This window comes from Nannospalax galili, unplaced genomic scaffold, assembly GCF_000622305.1.
Source record: "Nannospalax galili isolate Female #2095 unplaced genomic scaffold, S.galili_v1.0 scaffold113, whole genome shotgun sequence".
Classification (NCBI taxonomy): Eukaryota; Metazoa; Chordata; class Mammalia; order Rodentia; family Spalacidae; genus Nannospalax; species Nannospalax galili.
In genome coordinates this window covers 6,974,906-6,999,178 of record NW_008335444.1, presented here as the reverse complement: position 1 = coordinate 6,999,178, position 24,273 = coordinate 6,974,906, and the positions used below count along the sequence as shown (strand labels likewise).

General features: G+C 44.1%; 1 protein-coding gene across 5 annotated transcripts in view; it reads right to left on the bottom strand.

Annotated features, from left to right (window-relative positions):
* Atp2b4 (ATPase plasma membrane Ca2+ transporting 4) overlaps nt 1-24,273 on the bottom strand; it is a 102,001-nt gene that overhangs the window by 11,952 nt on the left and 65,776 nt on the right. For all 5 annotated transcript variants that reach the window (XM_008830360.2, XM_017797457.1, XM_008830359.2 and 2 more), the window contains 11 exons: nt 23,718-23,960; nt 22,801-23,042; nt 21,231-21,462; nt 20,221-20,400; nt 19,457-19,544; nt 17,826-17,932; nt 6,787-6,978; nt 5,595-5,808; nt 4,627-4,838; nt 2,648-2,755; nt 1,187-1,363 (listed from right to left, as the gene is read on the bottom strand). In XM_008830360.2, the coding sequence (XP_008828582.1) occupies nt 1,187-1,363; nt 2,648-2,755; nt 4,627-4,838; nt 5,595-5,808; nt 6,787-6,978; nt 17,826-17,932; nt 19,457-19,544; nt 20,221-20,400; nt 21,231-21,462; nt 22,801-23,042; nt 23,718-23,960 (1,995 nt within the window). The remainder of the gene's footprint in view (nt 1-1,186; nt 1,364-2,647; nt 2,756-4,626; nt 4,839-5,594; nt 5,809-6,786; nt 6,979-17,825; nt 17,933-19,456; nt 19,545-20,220; nt 20,401-21,230; nt 21,463-22,800; nt 23,043-23,717; nt 23,961-24,273) is intronic.

The following is a 24,273-nucleotide window of genomic DNA, read 5'->3' as shown; positions in this document are numbered from 1 at the left end:
ACCTAGACCTTTCCCACTTCTCCATCAGGTCTTGCCCAGGCGAGAGGAGTTCCTATCAGGTGGTTTAGAGAATTTGCTTGCTTGTATTCCTTGTGCAGTAAGGAGGTGGGGTTGGCCAGGAAAATTTCTAAACCATCTCAAGGCCAATTTTTGAAAATGAAATATTCTGGGAATCTCTAGCCAATTAAGAGGAAGAAAAAGGTTTTGCTCAGGAGGGCACCCATGAGAGCGGCACTGATAGTTTGTTCAGATGGGGACTCCTGGGAATAAAACAATAAACAGCTGAGGGGTGGGAGCAGAGGCAAAGCATTATCAATGCCTAGGCCAGCCCACTTACTGAGAGGGTAGTTAGGGTTGGTATGTGGAAAGTGGAAAAAAAAGTCACTGTAGGGCTACAGGCAGAGGACTTAAGAGCAGCTTCCACTCCATTTCAGAGGTTACAAGGAGAGCAAGGGATTAGAAGAAATGATAGCTTCTTCCTTTTGGGGAAGCAAGTCTGAATCCTGCAAAAGATACTCTGGCATTTGAGAGACTGTTGTTTATACCCACGTTATCATCGGATTCCCCAGCATGGCCTTAAATTTCAAACAAGGAAGATGTAAGAGGGTGATTTTCCTTTTACAAGACTTCTCCAGGGAACATCTCTTACTACAATAGCAGCAGGAAGTCACATTAAGTGACTGCTGAGGACGCTGGCATTAGGATATGGTCTATTCCTTCCTTTTTTTAAAGGACAGGGTCTCTATTCCTTCCTTCCTTCCTTCCTTCCTTCCTTCCTTCCTTCCTTCCTTCCTTCCTTCCTTCCTTCCTCCCTCCCTTTCTTCCTTCCTTCCTTCCAGGTAGGGAAGTACTAGGACTACACATTCCCCATTCTCAGGTTAGGACTAGTACTAGAATAGATCTTATGTGGGAAGACAGCCCAAAAAACAGACCTGGGGGCGGGGGCTACAAGACCAACCACACCTGAAAGACTCTGTGACTAGTGGCCCATGGTTCAGTCTGTTGACTACTTCCTCCTAACAGAGTCTCACAGAGACCTCTGACCTGTTGACTCTGCAGCTAAGGAGCACAGCTGTCCTTCCATAGAAAGCCTTACGAAGGGGGAGGGATACTGGCTGCCTTTCTATCCTTTCCCATGATGGGGAAATTTCTTCTTCCAGCATGAGGTCAAACCACCACAGAGTACCTGAGTCTGGATCCGGTTCAGGCCACGGAACCAAAGAATCTGGCCTCGGCGCAGCTCCATCTCTGCGAGGTCAATTTCGTCCATTCCCTCAGCATCTTTGTTGATCTCCTCCTTAGCAGTGCCATGCCCAGCCTCCTTCAAGAACTTCAGAGACTTGGTAGGTATCGCAGAGATGACCTGACAGCAGGTGCAGGAAAGGTAGGTTGGCCACACAATTCTAAACTTGTCATTGGGTGAACTTAGGACCTGTCAGTCAGTTCTCCTTTACAAGAATGATGAAGGGCAGACAGGACTCAGTGAGATGGAGGAACTTCATGAGCAACAAGGAGGTTTAGGATGGGAAGAGGTTAAAGCTCTGCTTTGGGATTTGGGAGGAGCTGCTGAGAGACACATGAAAAACCCACTCTCTGGCACCAAGGCCATATAAGCCAAACCTGAGGCCAGATTCCAGACACTCACAAACAGTAGATGAAATACTCCAAGCTTCATTCAAATGTAGAACTGTTTAGGGACCTGCTGGTTAGCAGGCTTCAACAAGCAGAACAGCGTATAGAGATGTTGGTTGAGAGCTGGGATTGGGATTAATTAGCAAGGCATCTAGGAGGAGGGGAGAAAGAGTCAGTTGGTCTAGTGGAACCCTGCATTCCCAGGGAGAGCTCTCTGGGACTAGTTAGGGAATAGCCTCTGCCACCCAGCTGGTGAGGCACTAAGGCTTTTTTCAGCAGAGATAGGGATCTGCAAAGGACAGTCCAGGCCAGAGCTAATGATGATTATTAGGTAAGGAATGAAATTTTCAGCAAAGCTGATATTATTGTAATTCACATTAAGATTCATTGAGTACTTACAAGATAGCAGACACTGTCATAAATTTTTTTGGTATAGTAGCCAATTTATTAATTAGTATCAATTAGTGATGACTCTGTTCTCCTAAGTTGAGGTCACTGAGGCACAGAATGGTAACTTGCTCATGCTGACTCAACTTGTGAAAAGAACTGGGCTCCAAATCTAGTTGTTTCCAGAGGCCATGCTTGGAACCATGTACCAAATGGCTTCTCTAGAGATCTTGTGATTTATCTCAGATGAGAGCAGGGTGTTCAACCAGATAAAGCATGGTGAAGAACTGAAGAGGCAGGGAAGCTCTGAATCACAGCAGCCCTGCAGGCCCTGGCCAGATTGCTGCTCCATTAGAATGACATATACTCAATGAAAAAGTCCCTCTTCTGTCTCAGAAGCTGGGGGTTTCTAGCCTCAAGGCAGAGAAGGGACCTAAACCTTTGGAATGCAGGCACTGGTCACTCCAACCTGGGATCCTGAGCTGGAATGAGTATGAAAGCACAGGTGAGGAGAGGGGAGGGCAAGGTGAAGGCAAGGAGCTGGGTGTCTGCAGTCACTGTCCCATCTCACTCAGAGGAGAGGAGGTCTGCAGCCATGAAAATCCAAAGGAGCGCATATCATACTCACCTGGCCCCACAGAAGTTCTCCAATCCCTATGAAGAGACACCACAACCACTGGGCCAGGCTGAGCTGTGTACAACTGAAGGGCTTACCCCCGAATTCCACAATGAAAATCTGGAACAGAGCAAAGGGCAACCCATCATGAGGGAGGCAGCTCACAGAGAGTCAGTCAGGGCCTTTGTGGGGCAAGTCCTGATTTTCTTGCTGGCAAATGGGAAAGAAGAGATCTAGAGGTGGAGAAGGGAGCCAGATACAGAATTTACTATCTAGACCAGGCTGGCCTTTAGCTCAGAGTTCTGCTTGCCTCTGCCTCCTGAGTTCTGGGATTAAAGGTGTGCACCATCATGCCCTGCTTTAAAAAAAAAAAAAGTATGTGTGTGTGTTGGGAGAGGGACTATGTGTAAGCGAGGGCAGGTGTCTGTGGAAGCCAGGGGAGGGTGTTGGGTCCCTTGGAGCTGGAGTTACAGGCAATTGTGAGCTGCCTGATGTAGGTGCTGAGAACCAAACTGGAGTCTTCTGCAAGAGCAGTACACACTCTTAAGGGCTAAGCCATCATCGCTCCAGCCCCATGATATAGTATATTGATGGGAGTCACACAGTTATTGTGACTATCATAACAATGGCAGGAGCAGAGGAAGCTGGAGGCTTCCTGTGACTGAGGCCAGTGGGTGACAGAGGGGAGGCACTACAGAGGAGGAATCAAAGATGGGGCACAGTAAGGGAGGTGCCTTGCTGAGGCAAGGGCCAGTTTGTTTGTTTGTTTGTTTGTTTATTCTCTCTCTCTCTCTCTCTCTCTCTCTCTCTCTCTCTCACACACACACACACACACACACACACAGGGTGCATGAGGAGGTGAAAGAAAAACTCTGTAGAGCCAATTCTCTTCTTTTACCTTTACATGAGTTTTTCAAACTCGGAAACTCGGGTCCTTGGGCCTGGCAACAAGAGCCATCTCATCAGCCCTCTTTTTCAAAAAGATTAATTTTTATTTTTTGAAAATGGTATGTGTGTTAGGTCAGGCATGGTGGTACACACCATTAATCCCAGCACTTGGGAGACAGAAGCAGGCAGATTGTGATGAGATAGAGGCCAGTCTGTTCTCCACAGTGAGTTCTGGACCAGCTGTAGCTACAGTGAGACCCTGTCTCAAAAAGACAAAAACAATTTGTGTGTGTTGTGTGTGTGTGCCTGTGTGTGAGTGTGTGTGTGAGTAAGTGTGAGTGCATATGTGTGCAAGTGCCCACAGGGAACAAAAGAGGGTATCAGATCCCCAGGAGTTGGAGTCACAGGTAGTTGTGAGCTGCCTGATGTGGGTACTGAGAACAAAAATGGGGTCCTCTGTTAAGAGCAGAAAGTGCTCTTAACGGCTGTCACCTCTCCAGCCTCCAGAGGCAGTTCTTTAGTTGTATGGCCTGCTCATAATCCCTTGTAGCTACATGTACCTCTGACTAGGGTAAGAAGGAAGAGGCCCAATCTTTCTACCACCAGGCAACCATGCTTGACCCCAATCCCCAGAGCAGGAGCCCAAGCCAGTCTTAGCACATCAGCTACATATGCACCAAGCACACTTCTCTGTGAGTTATGAAGCATTTTTAGCCATAAGCCTCTTCAGAACAGAAGGGCAGGGGCAGAGAAGGAGCCGACAGCACACATGCACACATGCACACATACTTCATGGAAAGGAGGTAGAAGCTAGTATCCCTTCTCTTGGTCACTATATGGAACGTCTATATATTTAGAAAGACCATGAACGAGTTCTAAAGTCATATTTGCAGGCAACAGGCTAACCTGCACTGGAGCGCTCGGGTGGGGTCAATTATAGAACAAGGTGCAAAGGGAAGCAAACTGGGAACCTTGGTGTTTAATCACAGTCTTGGTCCCCATACTTCCCCAGTCCTTTTCTTGGGCACATTGGGAGTTCTAGTTCCCAGTGTCTGAAGTCCATCTTCCTAGCCCTCCTACCCCAAGTCTAGACAGAATCTCACCTGGCAGATGAACGTGCCTACAACTACAGAGCAGAAGATGACATTGTGGTAGATGCCTGAAAAGACATTCTTTTCTCCATGGATCTTCCGCGAGTTGATTTCATTGAAGAGCTGCATCAGCACGAAGGTGTTGAAAACAATGGTGTAGTGTTGGGTAGGTGGTGAATGGAGCGGTGCCTTCCTCCCACTATCAATGTCAAACAGTTTCTCACCTAGTGGGGACAGGACAAGTGTTGGAGGTCTCAAATAGGGTTCAGTCTGAGACAGAGCATGCTGGGACAGCCATGTTGGTGGCTTCTGGCCATGAAAAAGTCCATTCTAATTGGTCCGTTTTGGAGTTACACTAGCTATTAAACATTTTATTTTATTTTAAATATTTTATTTATTATTTTGCACCCTGTCACGCAATGCCCGTGGAAGACAGAAGAGGCAGTCAGATCCCTTGGAACTGGAGTTACAGACAGTTGTTAGCTGCCATGTGGGTGCTGGGATTTGAACCTCAGTCTTCTGCAAGAACAGTCAGTGTTCTTAACCGCTGAGCCATCTCTCCAGCCCCAAACATTTTATTTTTTGTAAAACATTTCAAATGTTAGCCCTGGTCTCAACCTATCGGGTCTTGTCTCTCCGTTGACTCCATCAGCATTTGTTTCCTAGATGTCTGGCATGATGTAAAGCTGTGCGCGCTGCAGTGGTGCAGCGGAGACACACAGGAAGCATTCACAAGCTGCGATTCTGCCTGTTTGTAGTCCACCAGCTTCCTGCACTCCCTTCCCCATGTTCCTCAGCCCTTGCCTCATACCTCCCATCTAAACCCCCACCCAACCTGAGTAATGCAGGCTCTGAGAGGGCCACAGTAACAGCTACCACATGACTGAGTTAAACTGTAGTTACCATCTCTTCTTAGCTGTTCTGTTCCCACCTACATCTAGCACCCAACAGCTGATCTGCCTCCCCCAGCTGTGGCTCACCAGCAAAGACGAGGAGAAAGATTACTGTGAGCTGATACACTGCATGGCCCAAGATGTTCTTCATCATAGTACGTGAGATCAGAGGCTTATTTCGGCCATAAGGGCGACGCTTCAACAGAGAATCCGTAGGGGGCTCTGTGGCCAGGGCCAGGGAAGCAAAAGTGTCCATGATCAGATTAACCCACAACATCTGCACCGCTTTCAGTGGGGAATCCTGGTAGGAAGAAGAATCAGTCCTTTCAGCTTTCTCCAGAAACCAACCCCACTTCACTTTCTAGCCCTAGCTTCCTTTGAGGTAGCCTAGCTCCCACTAGCCACTAGACCTCGAATTGGTTACCTAGTTACCAAGTGATCATAACAAAGTTATATAAACTCTTTAAGTCTTGGGTTCATCACTGTAAGGGAATAATATCTACCTTCCAAGCTCGCTTTTACTTAATTTTTAATGCTTTAAAATTTTTATTTATTATTTTTATGTGTATGACGGAGTATATTGCCTGCATGTGTACAAGTACACCCATGTTGTGCAATGCCTGTGGAGGTCAGAAGAATCCCCTGGAACCAGAGTTACACGGTTGTTAACTAGCCACTAGACCTCGAATTGGTTACCTAGTTACCAAGTGATCATAACAAAGTTATATAAACTCTTTAAGTCTTGGGTTCATCACTGTAAGGGAATAATATCTAACTTCCAAGCTCGCTTTTACTTAATTTTTAATGCTTTTAAATTTTTATTTATTATTTTTATGTGTATGACGGAGTATATTGCCTGCATGTGTACAAGTACACCCATGTTGTGCAATGCCTGTGGAGGTCAGAAGAATCCCCTGGAACCAGAGTTACAGACGGTTGTTAGCTACCATGTGGGTGCTGGGAATTGAACCTGGGTCTTCTGCAAGAGCAGTCAGTGCTCTTAACTGCTGAGCCATCTCTCCAGCCCCCAAGCTTGCTTTTAAAGGACAAAAATAATTCACACATGTGCACATCACACTGGCTGACAAAAATGATAAATTAATAGTAGGTAAATTGTTATTACTTCAATAAAGCAGGAGGAGACAGTGAACTCTGTACAGCTAACTGCCCCAGCGGTACTTGGAAACCTTTGTCCTTACTCCTGGGAAGACACTCTATACTCCCTACCCAGTGGTCCTCAGCTCTTGCCACATCCCTCCCATCTAAACCTGTGCCCAACCTGAGTGATGCAGGCTCCAGTGAAGGCCACAATAACGGCCACCACATTGACAGTGAGCTGGAACTGCAGGAACTTGGAAATGCTGTCATACACATTCCGCCCCCACATTACTGCCTTCACGATGCTGGTGAAGTTGTCATCTGTTAGGATGATGTCCGATGCCTCCTTTGCCACATCTGTGCCTGCAATACCCTGAGGTAAGACAGGAAGGAAGACAGTGAGCAACTGGCAGAGCAGAGTTTATACAGCACACTCTGAACCCAGACTCTATTTCTTGACCCTTAAGGAGTCATGTGCAGGCACTAGAGGGCACACTAGTCATATGACAGAAAATAAAGGGACCCCACTCCCCTGTCATTCTACAGAAAAGACCAAAGAGTCACTCTGGGACTTACAGAACAGGTTCAGGATCTTTCTAAACACACAGAAGTTCCATAAAGTGACCAAGAGAAGCGTCACTGTCTTTGAGCTCCTTTCTGTGCCTTGTGCTAGCACACATGAAATGTGTGTGCACATGCAACATAGGCTCCCTCCCTGCCTCTGCCCCTTTGTTGTGATACACTTATGATGGAAAATGCAGCACAATTCATAGAGAAAAAGTAATGGGTTGACGTGCTTTTGGTTGATGTGTAAGTCTGGCTTGGGCTCTCACTGTGCTAACTGGATCAATGGCATGGTTACCTGGTGGTAGGAAACATACGCAAGTGGGGTCTGATACCACTGCTGGATTCCTGCCTCCGGATGAGAATTAGTCATCATTGAATAGCACTCTCTCTCTACCCTCTGACTCCCCTCACCTTAAAAACTAAGAAAAGGTAGGGGATAAGTGTTATCTATCCCACCTCCAAATTCTTACATTTCTTTCATTACCATTATCTGATTTCAGGCCACATCTCCCCCACACCTTTCAGAAACACTGCATTTGTTCTAGGAGCAGTCCGGTAGCACATGATGTTCTATCCTTGCTCAAAATCCTGTCACTGGGGACCCATGGAAAACTCCTGCATAGATACATCAGTGGTTGAAGCTTTCTAGGCCAACAGTCCATGTCCTCACAGTGACCCAAGATTCGTGTCCCAACATGCTCTTAAAAAACACCCTGAAACTCTCATCTATTTTCAGAATCTAAGATTTTATTCCCATCATTTTCCTAAGCCTGAAACATTCTCTTCCACCATCTATTTAAATCCTGCCTATCTTTAATATCTAATTCAATTAAATCCTAGCTGCTTTGTGCAACAATCTCTAACATCCCCAGTCCATATGTCATTGTAGTTGTTGTCATCGTCGTCCTCCTCCTCCTCCTTCTCTTCCTTCTCTTCTTTGAGACAGGGTCTCATGCAGTACAGGCTAACATCAAAATTACTATGTTGCCAAGGCCTTAGATTGCTGATTTTCCTGTCTTTACTTCCTAAGTGCTGGGATTATAGGCCTGTGCCACCATGTCCATTACCAGACCAGCCAGCCATCCTTCCTTCCTTCCTTCCTTCCTTCCTTCCTTCCTTCCTTCCTTCCTTCCTTCCTTCCTTCTTTCCTCCCTCCCTCCCCTCGTCCCTCCCTCCCTCCCTCCCTCCCTTCCTTCCTTCCTTCCTTCCTTCTTTCCTCACTTCATTTCCTTCATTACTGGGGTTCAAATTTCTCTCCTTATGGTCCTCCCTTAATCTGTTTCTGTTCATTACTTTCTAATATTTGGAATGCAGCTAGGACAGAGCTGGAATCAGTAAATGTTTGTTTAATGACCTATTAGTAATAGGCATCATTTATGTTTAATGACCTATTAGTAATGGACATCATTTATTGAGAATGCATTTTATCAGTCCTGATATTATATATTCTAAAATTCACAAAAACTCAATGAGTTAATATTCCTTTAGAATTAAATGGAGGAACTGAAGTGAAAGTCAGTGACCTGCCCAAAGACATGAAGCTGATGAATGTATCAATCTGAGGGAAAGTGGCATCATTGCATTATCATTTGCAAAGTTCCCCCTTGAGAACTACACAATTGAATTATCAAATATATATATGATTATATATATAAACCCTCATGATTTTTTTTTGGGACCTTTTTGAGACCCTGTAGCCCCAGCTGGCCTGGAACTTACTATGTAGACAGGCTGGCCCTGAACTCACAGAGATCTGCTTGCCTCTGCCTCCCAAGTGCTGGGATTAAAGGCTTGCACCACCATGTCTGGCCCCAGACCATATTTCTACTACACATCTTGCAGATCCTTTAACCTACAGGAGCTTCTTCTCCTTCTTCTTTTTTTTTTTAAGAAATTATTTTTGAGATTTGTTTTATTTTTTATTTATGTGTATGTGCCGGTGTGTGTGTATGCACATGTGTGTAGGTATCTGTGGAGGCCAGAAGAGAGCACTGGATCCCCCGGACCTAGAATTACAGGTAGTTGTGAGCCACCTGACATGGGAGCTGGGAATCAAACTCAGGTCCTCTGTAGGAGCAGTAAGTGTTCAAGTGCTGAGCTATCTCTCCAGCTCCAGAAGCTTACTCTTTATCCGGGTATGTACTAGATTCTTCTTTTTACTTGGTAGTATTATTTTACTATCTAATTTGCAGCAAATGACTATTTTTAAAAAAGCATTTTATTTATTATTTTTATTTTATGTGAATTAGTGTATTGCCTGCATGTATGTGAGTGCACCCATGTCCTTCAATGCCTGTGGAGGTGAGAAGAGGGAGTCAAATCCCCTGGAACTGGAGTTATGGACGGTTGTTAGCCACCATGTGGGTGCTGGGAATTGAAACTGGGTCCTCTGCAAGAGCATCTCTCTAGTCCAACAAATGACTGTAGAAAAAGACCATATAATTTGCATTCAGGAGGCAGAGATACGTTTGCAAGCAAGACCTAGGCCATTCAGGGATATACAGTGAGACCGTCTCATAAACAAACAGCAACAAAAAAACACAATATAATTCAGTTTCCTCATCAAAAATGTCTACAGTGGAGCCTGGTAACACACCTATAATTCCAAAACGTGGGAGGCAAAGGCAGGAGGGTAGATAGTTTGAGGTTAGCTGGGGTGACAGAAAAGGTTTAGCCTCAAGAAAAAACAAAATCCTCAATACAGTTATATTCTGGCATCTGAAGCTCTGTAAAAAGAAACAAGAGGGGTGGTGTGTTTGTCTCTACTTCCTACTTGGGATAATCTTTGGGCTATGCTGTCAAATCAAAAAGGCAAGGTGGAAAAGAACATAGAGTATGCTATCACTTACCTAAGGGGATGGACTAGAACACACTGTATGTAACTACATTTTAAAGAAGCAAGAGAAGAATAAACCAAAAATGTAAGGAAACAAGTTTTCTAAGGCGGGGCAACAGGATGAGCACCACAAGGACAGAAGTCAGACTTCCAGACCCAACCTTGCTCTGTATGCTTACTTAGAATAAACTATTTTGTTTAACCACAACACAAAATTAAATTAAAAACACAACTGTATAAAAGAAAAATAGTCAAAATGGGTTTTTGGTATTTTTTATTAAAAAAATTATGCTTTTTACTAACGATGATGCATTCCTAGTAAGACGTAGCTAAGGATAAAAACAAAACAAAACAAAAAACTGGGAGGTCTGGAGAGATGGATCAGCGGTTAGGAATACTGGCTGCTCTTGCAGAGGACCCAGGTTCAGTTCCTAGCACCCACAAGGTGGTTAACCACCATCTGTAACTCCAGTTTCAGGGGATCTAACACCCTCTTCCAGGCATCCTCAGACACTACACACATATGATCCACTTACATACATGCAGGCAAAATGCTCATAAAATACAAATAAAACTTTAAAAAATATTTTATTTATTATTTTTATGTGTATAAGTGTATGGCCTGCATGTGTAAGTGCACCCATATTATGCAATGCCTGAGGAAGAAGGCGTCAGATTCCCCTAGAACTGGAGTTATGGATGGTTGTTAGCTGCCATGTGGGTTTTAGGAAATGAACCTGGGTCAGTGCTCTTAACCACCAAGCCATCTCTCCAGCCCCAAATAAAAAACTTAAAAAAGCTGGGTGTGGTGGCACAAGCCTTTAATCTCTGCACTCAGGAGGCAGAGATAGGCAGATGTCTCTGAGTTCAAGGCCAGCCTGGTCTACATAGTGAGTTCCAGGACAGCTGGGACTATAGGGAGACCCGGTCTCAAAAAACAAAAACACAACACCCCCTAAAAAAAAACAAAAAAAACATTAAAAAAACTATAAAAATATTTATATATACATGTACAAAACTGTCAAACAATCAAAACAAACAAACAGATAACGACAACAAAAAAGAAAAATATCTAGTCAGGTATGGAGGCACATGCCTGTAATCTCAGTACTCGGGAGGTTGAGGCAGGGAGATTGTGAGTTTGAGGGCTTTCATGAGCTACATAGTGCGACTGAAGTCAGCCTTGGTTCATAGACTGTATAAAAAAAAGGAATGTTTTTAGTAATTATTTTTTATTTTTTTAAATTTTATTTATTATTTTTTATGTTTATGTATGTATTGTCTGCATGTAAGTGCACCCGTGTCGTGCAATGCCTGTGGAGGTCAGAAGAAGTTGTCGGATTCCCTGGGACTGGAGTTATGGACAGTTATTAGCTGCCATGTGGGTTCTGGGAGTCGAACCCGGGTCTTCTGCAAGAACAGCCAGTGTTCTTAACCACCGAGTCATCTCTCCAGCCCCCAGTAATAATCTAATTTTTTGTTATTTTAAAACTATTACAGATGTTCTCAGACAAAGTAAATGATTACATTAATACCACCAGGAATCACAATTTTAAATTAATAACTACAAATATAAAATGAAAGAAGTTAGACATAAAGTAGGAAATTAGAAATAAATTTTAAATTTGAGTTAGAAATATTAACATCAAATCAGAAAGCATTTTATCTTAAAAACAAAAATGAAAACAAAACCGAGACATAAATGTCCATTTCTTAGCGTGGTTGTCCCCTGGAAGTGACACTGTGCTCAGGGGGAAGCAGCGCCCTCATGCTCTGACTGTGTTTCCTAATACACTTCTCACTAAAATGAGAAATGGATGATGCCAGACCTGTGATAAGAAAAGAACAGTGTCTCTGCAGCATCCTACCAGGCAAAAAAACCAAGAAGATGATTAAGGCATCTTGGGTTGCATCGAAAGGACCCAGAAATCCTGAAGAGGCCTCGCCTACCTAATGACGATCAATCCTGAGCATCAAAACAATGGTACCAGTGGACTAGAGGGATGGCTCATTGGTTAAGAGTACTAGTTGCTCTTGAAGAAGACCTGGGTTCAGCACCCATATGGTGGCTAACTACCATCTGTAACTCCAGTTCCAGACGCTCCAAAGCCCTCTTCTGGCCTCTGTGGGCATTGCATGTATGTGATGCACCTATGTACATGTAGGCAAAACACTCATACACATAAAATAAAAATGAATTAATTTAACCGGGTGTGGTGGCGTGCACCTGTAATCCCAGCACTCGGGAGGCAGAGGCAGGCAGATCTCTATGAGTTTAAGGCCAGCCTGATCTACATAGTGAGTTCCAGGACAGCTGGGGCTACAGGGAAACCCTGTCTCAAAAAGACCAAAATAAATAAATAAATAAATAAATAAATAAATAAAAAAATAAAAAATAAAAGAGAAAACAGAAAAATCAAACCAAATCGAAACACTAAAACAACCCATTGGTTAGTTTTGAAGGATCTGAAAAATTCAACTCATTAATTTGAAAACTGGTTAAGAATAGGAAAAGAATTAAGCATTTAATTTTCCTTTCATGTGGGAACTGAACCACAAAGAAACAGATGGTGAAGGGAAGTAGGTCTCTTTCCTTTTAAGTATTCAAGTTAATAAATAAAATCAGAATACTATCATTTTCAACCCCCAATGAAAGGAAGTATCTAGAATTTGATTGCTTCTAAAACTAATTTATAGAAAATACAAGGGACCAGCCAGGCATAGTGGTGTACACTTGCAATCCTAGTACTCAGGAAGCTGAGGAAGGATTGCTTTGAGACTGAGGTCAGCCTGGGCTACAGACTGAGGTGAAAGCTAGACTATATCTCAAAACATCAAATGAGGAAAAAAGGAGGGGAAAAAGAAAAAAGCACTAGGTATGGTGGTGCATGCCTTTAATCCCAGCACTCAGGAGGCAGAGGCAGGCAGATCTCTGTGAGATCACAACCAGCCTGGTCTACATAGCAAGTTCCAGGACAATCCCGGCTTATATAGTGAGACCTTGTCTCAAAAAAAGCACTTGCTGTGCAAATCCTGATGACCTGAGCTCACTCTCCCATAGTAGAAGGAGATAACCAACTCCTGAAAGGTGTCTTCTGACCTCTATATGTATGTCTTGGCAGGCAGGCACACATGTGCATGTATGACCCCCCTCCGCCCCCACTAAGAAAAAAAATGCCAACAAAACAAACAAAAAAGGAACCAGACACATTAAAGGAAACTATAGAAAAATAATTAACAAAACTGGCACTGTAGGAATAGTCTATGCAGTCAATAAATCCAGTTCCTTCGAAATAAAATAGGAAAAAGATGGAATGGAACTGAGCAAAAATCTTAACATAGCGGACCTGATACTGCTATCCTTAGAAAGGCCTGTTTGCAAGGTTGGCCTTGGCTAGCTCCTGGAAACTTGGCTCTCAGAACACTCCTGGTCAGCAGTTAACTGAGAAGGGCAGCTCACTAGCTCGTTCTGCCAGGTGTTTTCCAACCTTTTGACATTGTGACACAACACTGTCACCTACAAAGTTCACACTTGAAAGGGGCACAATATAGTCACAAACAAAACAAAACTCACAAAAATAATATTTTAAGTAAGTTTACAATTTTATGCTGGGCCTCATTTGTAGCTATCCTTGGCTGTGCTCTGCAGATCTGATGACCTGGGTTGGCTGCAGGCTGGACATACTTCGTAGACTGTGCTGAAATAATCTGGTTTATATCAAACACCTACTTTCCTTCTGGGACTCTGGATTGGTATGTGTCAGCAGAAGGTTCCCAAAAGGCCAGTCTTAATGAAAGCTTTGGGAGCTGACTGGGATGGGCCTCCCAGGCAGGAGCGTCACACACATTTGCTCCATTTCTGCAAATGTGAAAGAATGACTATCCTCCTGCTAGGGAAAGCACATGGAGACTTCAAGTGGATTCCTCTAGATCCAGATGGTATCTTTTTCTCTTGTGATCTAACTGTATCCTTGCCACACGTTTGTAATAAATCTCAGCCATCCATGTGTACACCGAGGGTGTATGCCGAGTTCTACTAGTTCTTCTAGTAAATCTACACCTTTGGGAACACAGGACGTTATAGTCAGTGGTTCTCAAACACTAGGGCACATTAGGATCTCAGAGGGCTTGTAAAACAGACCACTGCGCCTCCAACTCCAGGCTTTCCTGACATGATAGATCTGGGCAGTGTCTGAGAATCTGCATTTCCTAAGGTTTTCAGGTACCTGCTGGTGCAGTGGAAGGTGGAGTGCATTTTAAGAGCCAAAGTTAGGGATTCAGACATTAGAGATGCATCAGACAATCACAATGAGTGGATCTTATTTGGATTATGACTTACACAAATAAGCTTTAAAGACATTGATGTGTCAGGTGGGGAAATAGGATCCTTATTAGAATTTGAAGGATAGTAAGGAATTGTCAATTTTGTCATGAGAAAACTGCATTAAGATTCTTACACATGTAGCTGGGTGTGGTAGTGCAAATTTAATCTTAGTACTCGGAAGACAAAGGCAGACAGATCTCTGTGAGATGGAGGCCAGCCCAGACTACATAGTGAGTTCCAGGTTAGCTGGGGCTACAGAGAGACCCTACCTCAAAAGACAAAAATAAGAGATCTGAGCAGACAGCCTGAGAGGGCCGGTGTAGCGGCTATGATCTCAGCAGACTGCCCGAGAGTGCTGTTCTGGCCTCCTTCTGGCATAGGGGCTGAGAAAGGAGTGGACTGCTTGAGAGCGCCCCATCCTGCCTCCATGTAGTGGTGGTGGTGAGCTTTCCCTAATTGTGTGGTACCCAACCCCCTAACTAGGATTACGTGAGGCCCCTCCCAAGGCTCCTGGGCAGACCTCTGGCTTTGGTAGGATAAGGCAGAGATCTTAGCAGACCTCCAGAGAGTGCTTGTCCTGACCTCCCCCTGGCATAGGGGCTGAGAACTCAGCAGATCTCCTGAGAGTCTCAAAATCAGCTCCCTCCTTAGGGAACTTCCCAAATTTTGCTCTGGGTTCCCGCTAGTAGGGACACAAACCTTAGAAGGAAGCCTGAGTGTACCTGACTGGAACCTGAATTGGGCTTCCGTGGGTGCTCCTGAGTAGCTGACCTGAAGCCATCAACTCCCTCCAAAATAAAACCTGAGAGAACCTGAAACCTGGACCAACCAGATTTACACAACCAATAAGAAAAGGACCAAGGCATACCAATAATACAAACAGAAGCAAACTTCAACTTAATTCTCATATCACAATCACAAACAACAAAAGAAATTCACATGCCAAGATCACAACAAAAGAATAACAAAATGGAAACCAAAACACTATGTCCCCACCAAACTCTACCTCCTGTAGAAGAGTTCTACAAGGAGAACCCCCTAGAGATAACCCAGGACACAGAATTTAAAAGAAATGTCATAAACACGATCAAGGAATTCAACAAATTTAAAGAACACACGAACAAACAAATAAAGAACTAAAAGAAGATAAGGATAAACTTCTGAATGAATTCACAAAAGAGAGAAAAATTGAAGAAAACTCAGGCAGAAATGAAGAAGGAAGTGCAAAACTCAATAAGCCAACTTGAAACAAGGGAAAGCCTCACCACTAGAATGAATGAAATGGAAAACAGTATCAACAGTGGAGGATAAAGTTGAAGAACTGTACTGCTCAAGCAAAGATTATGGAAAATTTAAAAAAACCACAGGAATGGAATATGCTCTTATCTAATCCTTAAAAGGTTTTAGGGTTAACCCTTCAGAGGGGGGGAATGTTAGAGTAGCAAAAAGCCCCATATTAAAAAAAACTCAAAAAAACAAAAAGAAAGAGTACATGAAATTATCAGAAAAAAAGTGATGGGGAGATATGGGAGGAACTGGAGGGGAGGGAGTGGGCATTGATTTGCTCAAAATACCTTATATACATGTATCAAATTCTCAATAAATCATTAAAAAATAAAGGGATTCTTTATACTTAAAAAATTTTTTTTTATTTTATGGGTACGAGTGTATTGCCCGCATGTATGTGAGTGCACCCGTGTCATGCAATGCCACGGAGGTCAGGAGGGGGCTTCGGATTTCCCTGGCACTGGAATTAAGGACAGTTTGTAGCCACCATGTGGGTGCTGGGAATCGAACCCAGGTCCTCTGCAAGAGCAGCAGTGCTCTTAACCACTGAGCAATCTCTCCAGCCCTCTTTATACATGTATTATTGATATATATTATTCAGAGATATATATTCAATTTTTTTTTTTGGTCTTTTTGGGACAGAATCTCCCTGTAACCCTAGCTGGCCTGGAACTCACTGTGTAGACCAGCCTGGCCTCAAACTCACAGAGATCCTCCTCCCTCTGCCTCCCAAGTGCTAGGATTGACGGTGTATGCCACCATGCTCAGCATATATTTAGATTTTTATGGATAAAAGGACATAATGTCTTAGATTGGTTCCAAAATAATTCAGCTGGAGACATAGGAAGCTCCTGGTGGTGGGGTTGAGGGGTAGAGGGTGAGGAGTGTCTGTGAAACAAGATGGGCCAAGTGTCAGTAGTGAAGCTGAGTGACAGATCCATGGGGATTGTAACTACTTTGGCATGTTCTTAAAAATTTTTTTTAATTTATTTTTATTTTTTATGTGTATGAGTGTCTTGCCTGCATGTGTGTGCAGATGCACCCACATCATGCAAAACTAGAAGAGGGTGTCAAATTCCTGGAACTGGAGTTAGGGATGGTTGTTAGCCACCATGTGGGTGCTAGGAACTGAATCCAGGTCCTCTGCAAGAGCAATCAGTGCTCTTAACCACTGAGCCATCTCTGCAGGCCCCTTCGGCATAGTCTTAAAGTTTCTAAGAATAAAAACTGGTTTTTAAAAGGGGGCTTCCTTAACATAGATTACTTTTTTCTTTTTGAGATAGGGCCTTGCTATGTATCTAGGTTGGCCTGGAATTGCCCACCTCAACCTCCCAAGTGTTGAAATGATGGGTATTTACCACCAAACCTGGCTAATATATATTATTTCTTTTTTTAAAAAAAATTTTTATTTATTATTTTATGTGTATGAGTGTATTGCCTGCATGTATGTGAGTGCACCCATGCCATGCAATGCTGCAGAGGTCAGAAGAGGGCTTCAGATTCCCCTGGAACCAGAGTTATGGACAGTTCGTACCCGCTATGTGGGTGCTGGGAATCAAACCCGGGTCCTCTGCAAGAGCAGTCAGTGCTCTTAACTGCTGAGCCATCTCTCCAGTCCCGTATATTACTTCTTAAATTTCCTAAAGTCTATTGCTTAAAGCCCAACAACAGTTCAGTTTGTACAAGAGGCTTAGCACTTAGCTGCTTATATGCGAGGATGTACTCTGCACTCTGGGGACTAACTTCTTTGAACATCAGAACCAACTGGTATGCTTACAACAAATATCAAACAAACCACTACTATCACCAACAAAAACTCCAAACCAAAACAAACTCCCCAAACACTTTTAGTACACATCCTACCCTAGTGAATCAAGGTGCTCCTTTGGAATTTTTTAATTTAAACGAACATTCCAAGTGACTCTGATGCTTGTGGTTCAGCACAGTACTGAACGCATTCTGTAGTGCACATTCTATGTGGAACCTGAGTTTCCTGTAATTTGCCTAGGCAGCCAACATTACCATGCTCATAATCAAGTTTAAAGTGCCTTTATTTTCCTAGGTAAGGAGCTTTGTGACTTCTCCTCCTGACATCATCTATTTTTTCACATGCAGTTGGGGAGAAGAGCACACAGGACGTGAAGGCACAGGAAGCAGAAGTCTGTCCTGATGGAGAAGGAGACTTTCTAGACTCTGGTGAACTTACCATGGCAAAACCAACGTCTGCTTTCTTTAGAGCGGGTCCATCATTTGTTCCATCACCAGTGACAGCCACTACCTGGCGCTGGTCTCCAACAGTGCTGTCAATGATACCTGGGAAAAGCACACACAACAGTGAACACATGTGCCACTGGGGGCCATTAGGCAAGCACTTTGTTTCCCACAAAAGGGGCAATTGTGGTCTACCTCCATCTCTATCATTCTGTCTCTACTCTTTTTCCTTTCTTTTTCTTTCTACTGCTGGTAACCACTCAAGAGTAGAAACTGCTTCACAGGTGTCACTGAGCTAAGAAAGGCAGCCTTTATCCAGTGCTCTAAGCAGCCACTATTAGTGGGAAAAGCACTGGATGGATTTGAAGGCAGACATCTGGTATTCAAGCATACCACTTCGGCCTACCAATTTGGGTAAGTTATTTGTTTTTTCAGCCTCTATCTTTCTGACAAAAGGAGATTTTTAAAAATTTTCCATACCTAGTTCATTGTATATTGACAAACAAGATAGGGAATTTTTAAAAAATTAATTTATTTAAAAATTTTTATGTGTATGAATGCTTTGCCTGCATGCATATAAGTGCACTTATGTCATGCAATGCCTGTGGAGACCAGAAAAGGGCGTTGGATCCTATGGAACTGGAGATACAGGCACTTGTGAGCCCCCATATGGGTGCTGAGAACCAAACCCAGGTCCTCTGCAAAAGTAGCTAGTACTCTTAATTGCTGAGTCATCTTGCCAGGCTCAAGATTGGGAATTTTTTTTTTAATTAAAATTGTTTTTAAAATTTATTATTTTTATTTTATGTGTATGCATGTATTGTCTGGATGTATGTGAGTGCACCCATGTGTGCAATGCCGTGGAGGTCAGAAAAAGGCTTCAGATTTCCCTGGAACTGGAGTTGATGGTTCGTAGCCGCCATGTAGGTGCTGGGAATTGAACCTGGGTTCTCTGCAAGAGCAGTCAGTGCTCTTAACTGCTGAGCCATCTTTCCAGCCCCAAGATAGGGAATTTTTAAAAAGCTCAGCTCTAGCCCAGTGTGATGACCTATGCCTGTAACCTCAGCACTTGGGAAGGCAGGAGAAATCAGGAGTTCAAGGCCAACCTGGGCTACATGAGACTCTGTCTCAACAACCCTCCCCCCCAAAAAAACCCTCACAAATCCAAAACCCCAAAGACCAACTTTTATATTACGTACTTTCCAGGGGCTCAGATGTTTGTTGAACTCAATGCTCTCTCCATTAGCCTAGAAGCTCTCCTAGGACTTCCTTACAGGGGACAGTAGGATTGTTGACTGGTGACGTTTTTTGTTTTGAGACAGGACCTCATGTAGCTCAGGCAGCTTCAAAATTATGTAGCCAAAGATGACCATGAACTCGTGATCTGTCTATCTCCACTTGTTAAATTCTAGGATTACAAGTGAGTGACACCATGCCTGGCTCCTAAATAGATAAGCCCTTCCTGTTGCTTTTTTTGTGATGATGGGGACTGAACTCTGGTCCTTGATCATACTAAACAAGAACTCTGCCACTGACTGAGGATGACTCAGCATACTAAGCAAGCACTCTACTTGGCTGAGGATGTCTCTTTACCTGCCCTTGCCTGGCCTCAGAGGCTGACCTCACCTTTCACCAGGGTGTGTTTATCCGTGGGGGAAGACCGTGCCAGCACCCGAAGCTTAGGCCAGATCTTGTCTAATTTTTCTTGTTCCACCTGCCAAGATCAGAGGCACTTGGATCAGCAAACCCAGATCAGCTGTTCAGGGAAATCTCACTTTTCCATATAATATCAGCTTCTAAGAATGCTGGAACTCCACAACCCTGGGGGATCCTTATCTGTTGACTTCTAGGGAGATGACCTGGCCAACTTAGCCTCTAAGGGTGGATTTGTTGATGCCGACTGTGCAGGCCCTGCTTGTTTTCTTTCCCCTCCCAATTTCCTACTGAAAGCCAATCCTTATTCTTAGACCCTTGCCAGGAGGAGGGCCAGGGTTAATGGCTGGCTCAGGGGCTACAGTGGAGCTCCTGGGGTCTTAGGCATGATTCCATGTAGATGGGGAAGCATCCATACTCATACCACATTCTAGCACAAGCCTGTGCCACTGGCAGCCACAGGGCAGTGACATGTGAGGGGTAGGGTGGGGGAAACCAGTACAAAAGGATTCTATGACCGAAAAAGTGGAAGTTAGTGGTTTTGTCTCTAAAAGCAACTGAATGAAGATAAGCCAACTCCCCATTCATCATGCGGAGCAATATGGTGGGAAGGCCTGTTTCACTATGAATAGACGAGTTTAGAAGCCACCCACTGGCTCCCAGTGCCCCAGATACTACTCACTAGAACCAGCCCTGCCCTTTTAAATGTGTGCTGGCTGCTCCCTCCCAGAACCTACCTCGCCCTTCTCATTTCGGATAAGCCTGTTGAACTCTTTGCCTTCTAAGCACAAGAAGTCATCTCCAGGTGTCAGAATGCCACATTTGGTGGCAATGGCCCGTGCTGTGTTGACATTATCACCTGTCACCATTCTGACAGTAATGCCAGCTCGTTTGCATTTGGCAATTGCATCTGGTACCTAAGGAGTAATATGAAAGGTGGACTTGAGGTTGGCCATACCTGGCACATAGCCCCTGTTCAGCCCTCCCTTTAATATGGACAGGCTATGTCTGCTCATGTTTATAGTGCTCAGTGCCCCCTTACTTCTGTCTATCCCACAACGGATGTTTAAATTTCACTTACTGTCCCATGGTTGAAGGGGAAATGTGTTTTGGGAGTCAGGTGTGAACACTTGTGCTTCCCCTCACTCCTCCAGACTCCTTAGGTGATGTGGCCACTGCTTCCCTTCCCAGAAGTAGCTCTGACTACTCTCTGCCTGCTTGGCCCAGGCTCCAACCTATGAGCTCACTGAAGTCTCCCAAGCATAGGACACCCTCATCAGCCTCGGCCTTGACAGGCATCAGTCCATCTGTCTGAATTTCTCAGCTTTTTAATTTCCCTCATGTCTAGAATAGTGTTCTACATACAGGGGCTGCTCAAAAAGAATGTGTCGATTGAATGACGTGCTAAAGAGGAAGTTGCATCCTGGTTAATTCTGCCCCCCTGAGTATTCCTAACTACCAGGCAATAAATCCAATGAAACCTCTAGCTCTAGGGATGTTGCCTTCTACCACCTTGGTACTCCACAGTAGATGTGGGAAGTGGGTGGCAGAGAAGCATCTCATAAGTGAGAAGTCATTAGACAATGTGCCTGGGGTCACAGTTAGACCAGGAATACACACTGGATTCCTTTGAGTCCCAGGTTGTTTCTCATTCCCATGAGTTCCAGGTGGATTTGTACCCTGTTGCCAGCCAGTGGAAGACCATCACCCAAGCTTTCTTCTCCTTTCTCTAAGACAAAAACCTTACCTCTGGGCGCACAGGATCCTCAATGCCCACCACTGCAATGCAGATCAGCTCAGTGATGACTTCATTCTCATTGTCCCATGAGGGTTCTGTGCCATCGAAATCCCGGTATGCTATGCAGATAGTCCGGAGTCCCTCACTGGCCATGGGTTCAATGACAGTGCGCACCATATCTTCTCGGTCTTTACTTCTGAATGGAACTATTTCTCCTTTCTTATCCAGAATTTGATTACACCTGGGAAGATGTGCAGTCAGAAAGCAGGGTCTACCTCCCCACTTAACAAGTTTCAATAGTCACAGACATTCTGGCGACTCCGTATTATTCTTAGAGGCACCGTGGTTGAATACCTCTTTTATCTGTTACTCAGCTACTCAGCTGAATTCCTTTTTTTTTTTTTTTTTAAAGATAGTGTCTCATGTAGTCCAGGCTGGCCTCAAACTTGTTATTAATTGAGGTTTGACCTTAAACTACTGCTCCTTCTGCCTCCATTGCCCTAGCTCCATTGTTTCTTTCTTTCTTTTTTGTCTTTTTGAGTCAGGGTCTCTCTGTAGTCCCAGCTGGCCTAGAACTTGCTATGTAGACCAGGCTGCCCTCAAACTTACAAAGATTCATCTGCCTCTGCCTCCCAAGTGCTGGGATCAAAGGTGTGCGCCACCATGCCTGGTTTCTATTGTTTCTTTTTAAGGTCTTTTATTTCTTTCAATCTTTTTGAGGCAGAGTTCCCCCAGGCCAGTCTTGAAATTGCAATCCTTTTGCTTTAGCCTCTCAAGTGCTGAGACAAAGATATGTGCCACCATACCCAGCATGAGTCCCTCTTTTCAAGGTAGGGTAGTCTGTAGATTCAGTAAGCCTTGGGTGAACAGGAGTGTCACATAATGCACTCTTTCCCACAGGTGAGGCAAACTGAGGCATTCGTGGGTCACCTGCTCATTTAAACTTCTTAAAAGTAGAGAGACTTTTTCAATCTAGACTAATGTACAGGAGGTGCTAAATAAGAATAAGCTAATTAAAAGATGGTGGCCACTTTCAAGTTGAGGCACTGGTTTAATTCGGCTCCTACTGGCTCTATGCCTAAGTTGGGCCAATTGTAAAGACCTATGGGTAGCTCAGTCACTTTTAGAGGTAATCAGAATGAGTATAAGAAAGAAAAGGATGAGAACTAACTTTTGGTACATGCAAGGCATCTTATGCTCACTGAATCCTTCAAGCACAGTGAGACAGGGAGTATTATGACTTTCTCCATTAACCAGCTAGGACATGGAAGCTTAGATTGTCCAGTCTAAACCCAGGCTGTGGCACTATTAGCTCTATCTCTATGAGCAACTTCCTTGCACTTCTGTTTTCTCACCTGTAAAACAGGCGTCATAAAAGAACCCACCCCACTGAGTTTGAGGATTAAATAAAAGGAGCCACCCAAAGTTCTTAAGAATAAAAAGTAAAAACTCAGATGTCAGATGTCACCATCTGGCTGGACAGTCACTCATCATTCAAACTAGTTCAGTGTGAGACATGCCATACAGACCTTCCTGAGGAGAGAATTTCAAAGGGGAAAATGGGAGGAAGGGAGCTTACTTGCGCAATATTATCTCAGAAGCGCCCTTGCTGAACATTCGGTAGCCGCCTTCGGGCTTCTTGATGATTGTGCTCATGGACTTGCGTACTGAGTTGAAGGTGTACACCTTGCAGAGCTTCTCCTCAGGCACCTCATTGCGCACTGCCTGGTAATCCTGCTTCAGGTCTGTGACAAAGCCTAGCAGGGCACACTCTGTCTTGTTGCCTACCTGCCGTGGTAGGCCTCCCTCCTTTTCTGGAGGCTAAGAGAGAAAAAACAGACATGAGACTAGTGAGTAAGATACTTTCACCAGAGAGAGAACTTAGGCAAGCAACTTTGGCAGGCATACCAGAAACCATGGGGTGGTGGTGGGGGGCAGTATTTGTTTTTTCTTTCAAAGGTAGGCAGACACTGGTGCTCTTGATCCCACAGTCATCCAAGTCGTGGGATCTCATAGTTTGCTCTATGGTAATGAAGTATCTCATTCTCTGGGGGTTATATTCTAATACCCTGTCTTTGTTTCTGGAAAATGAACAATTTGTTCTGGATAAGCTCAAGTCTGTGAGCATGAGGTCTCTCCTTGAGACGCTGCCATGGGTTCTTACAGGCTCTGACCCCCAGCTTTCCATCCACTCCCCTGGATTATCCTCACAGACTTGAGATTATCCAGAGCAAATTGCTCATTTTCCAGAAACGAAGACAGGGTATTAGAATATAACCCCCAGAGAACGAGATACTTCATTACCATAGAGCAAACTATGAGATCCCAAGACTTGGATGACTGGATTAAGATCACCAAAAATATCCAATCAGTAATAAAAAAAGGAATGTAGGATGGCAATTCTGGCAGAATAAACATCAGACGATTTGCTTCTGAGAAAGTGAATATTGTTCTCCAATCACCCATTCCAGATACCCAGGCAATGGGCAAGCTTACCAGAATCTTAGAGGTATAAGCACTGTTGATAGAAATGCCATTGACAATAAGGTCCAGAACATTGGGTGGGAAGACATCAGGGCTTGGGATCTGGCGGTAGTGGGTATTCCCAACATAAGCTTGTACCACTGTCATGCGGTTCATGGTCAGCGTGCCTGTCTTATCAGAGCAAATGGCTGTGGCGTTGCCCATTGTCTCACAAGCATCCAAGTGCCGTACCAGGTTATTGTCTTTCATCATTTTCTACAAAAGAAAAGAGAAAAGAGTTGAAAGAGGATCAATTGAGCTCTTCCAAACATAGGTCAAAGGCCAGGTCCTAGCCAAAATTTCTTGCTTCATTTTCTAGTCCTACACAAAATGCATGCTTCTATTTTTGTGAATCTCCTTAAAATTCTGCTGGTCTATTTAAACACTGGTACAACTTACCAAAATGGTCCTTCCTCAGTGCTAGGGACTTCTGATCTTGTGAGGTGCTCCAAAGTGTGTGGAGGACAGAACAGCCTATCCTTTCACTGGAGGGTACGTGGTGCCCTTCCTTCTCATCTCTGTCTTTAAG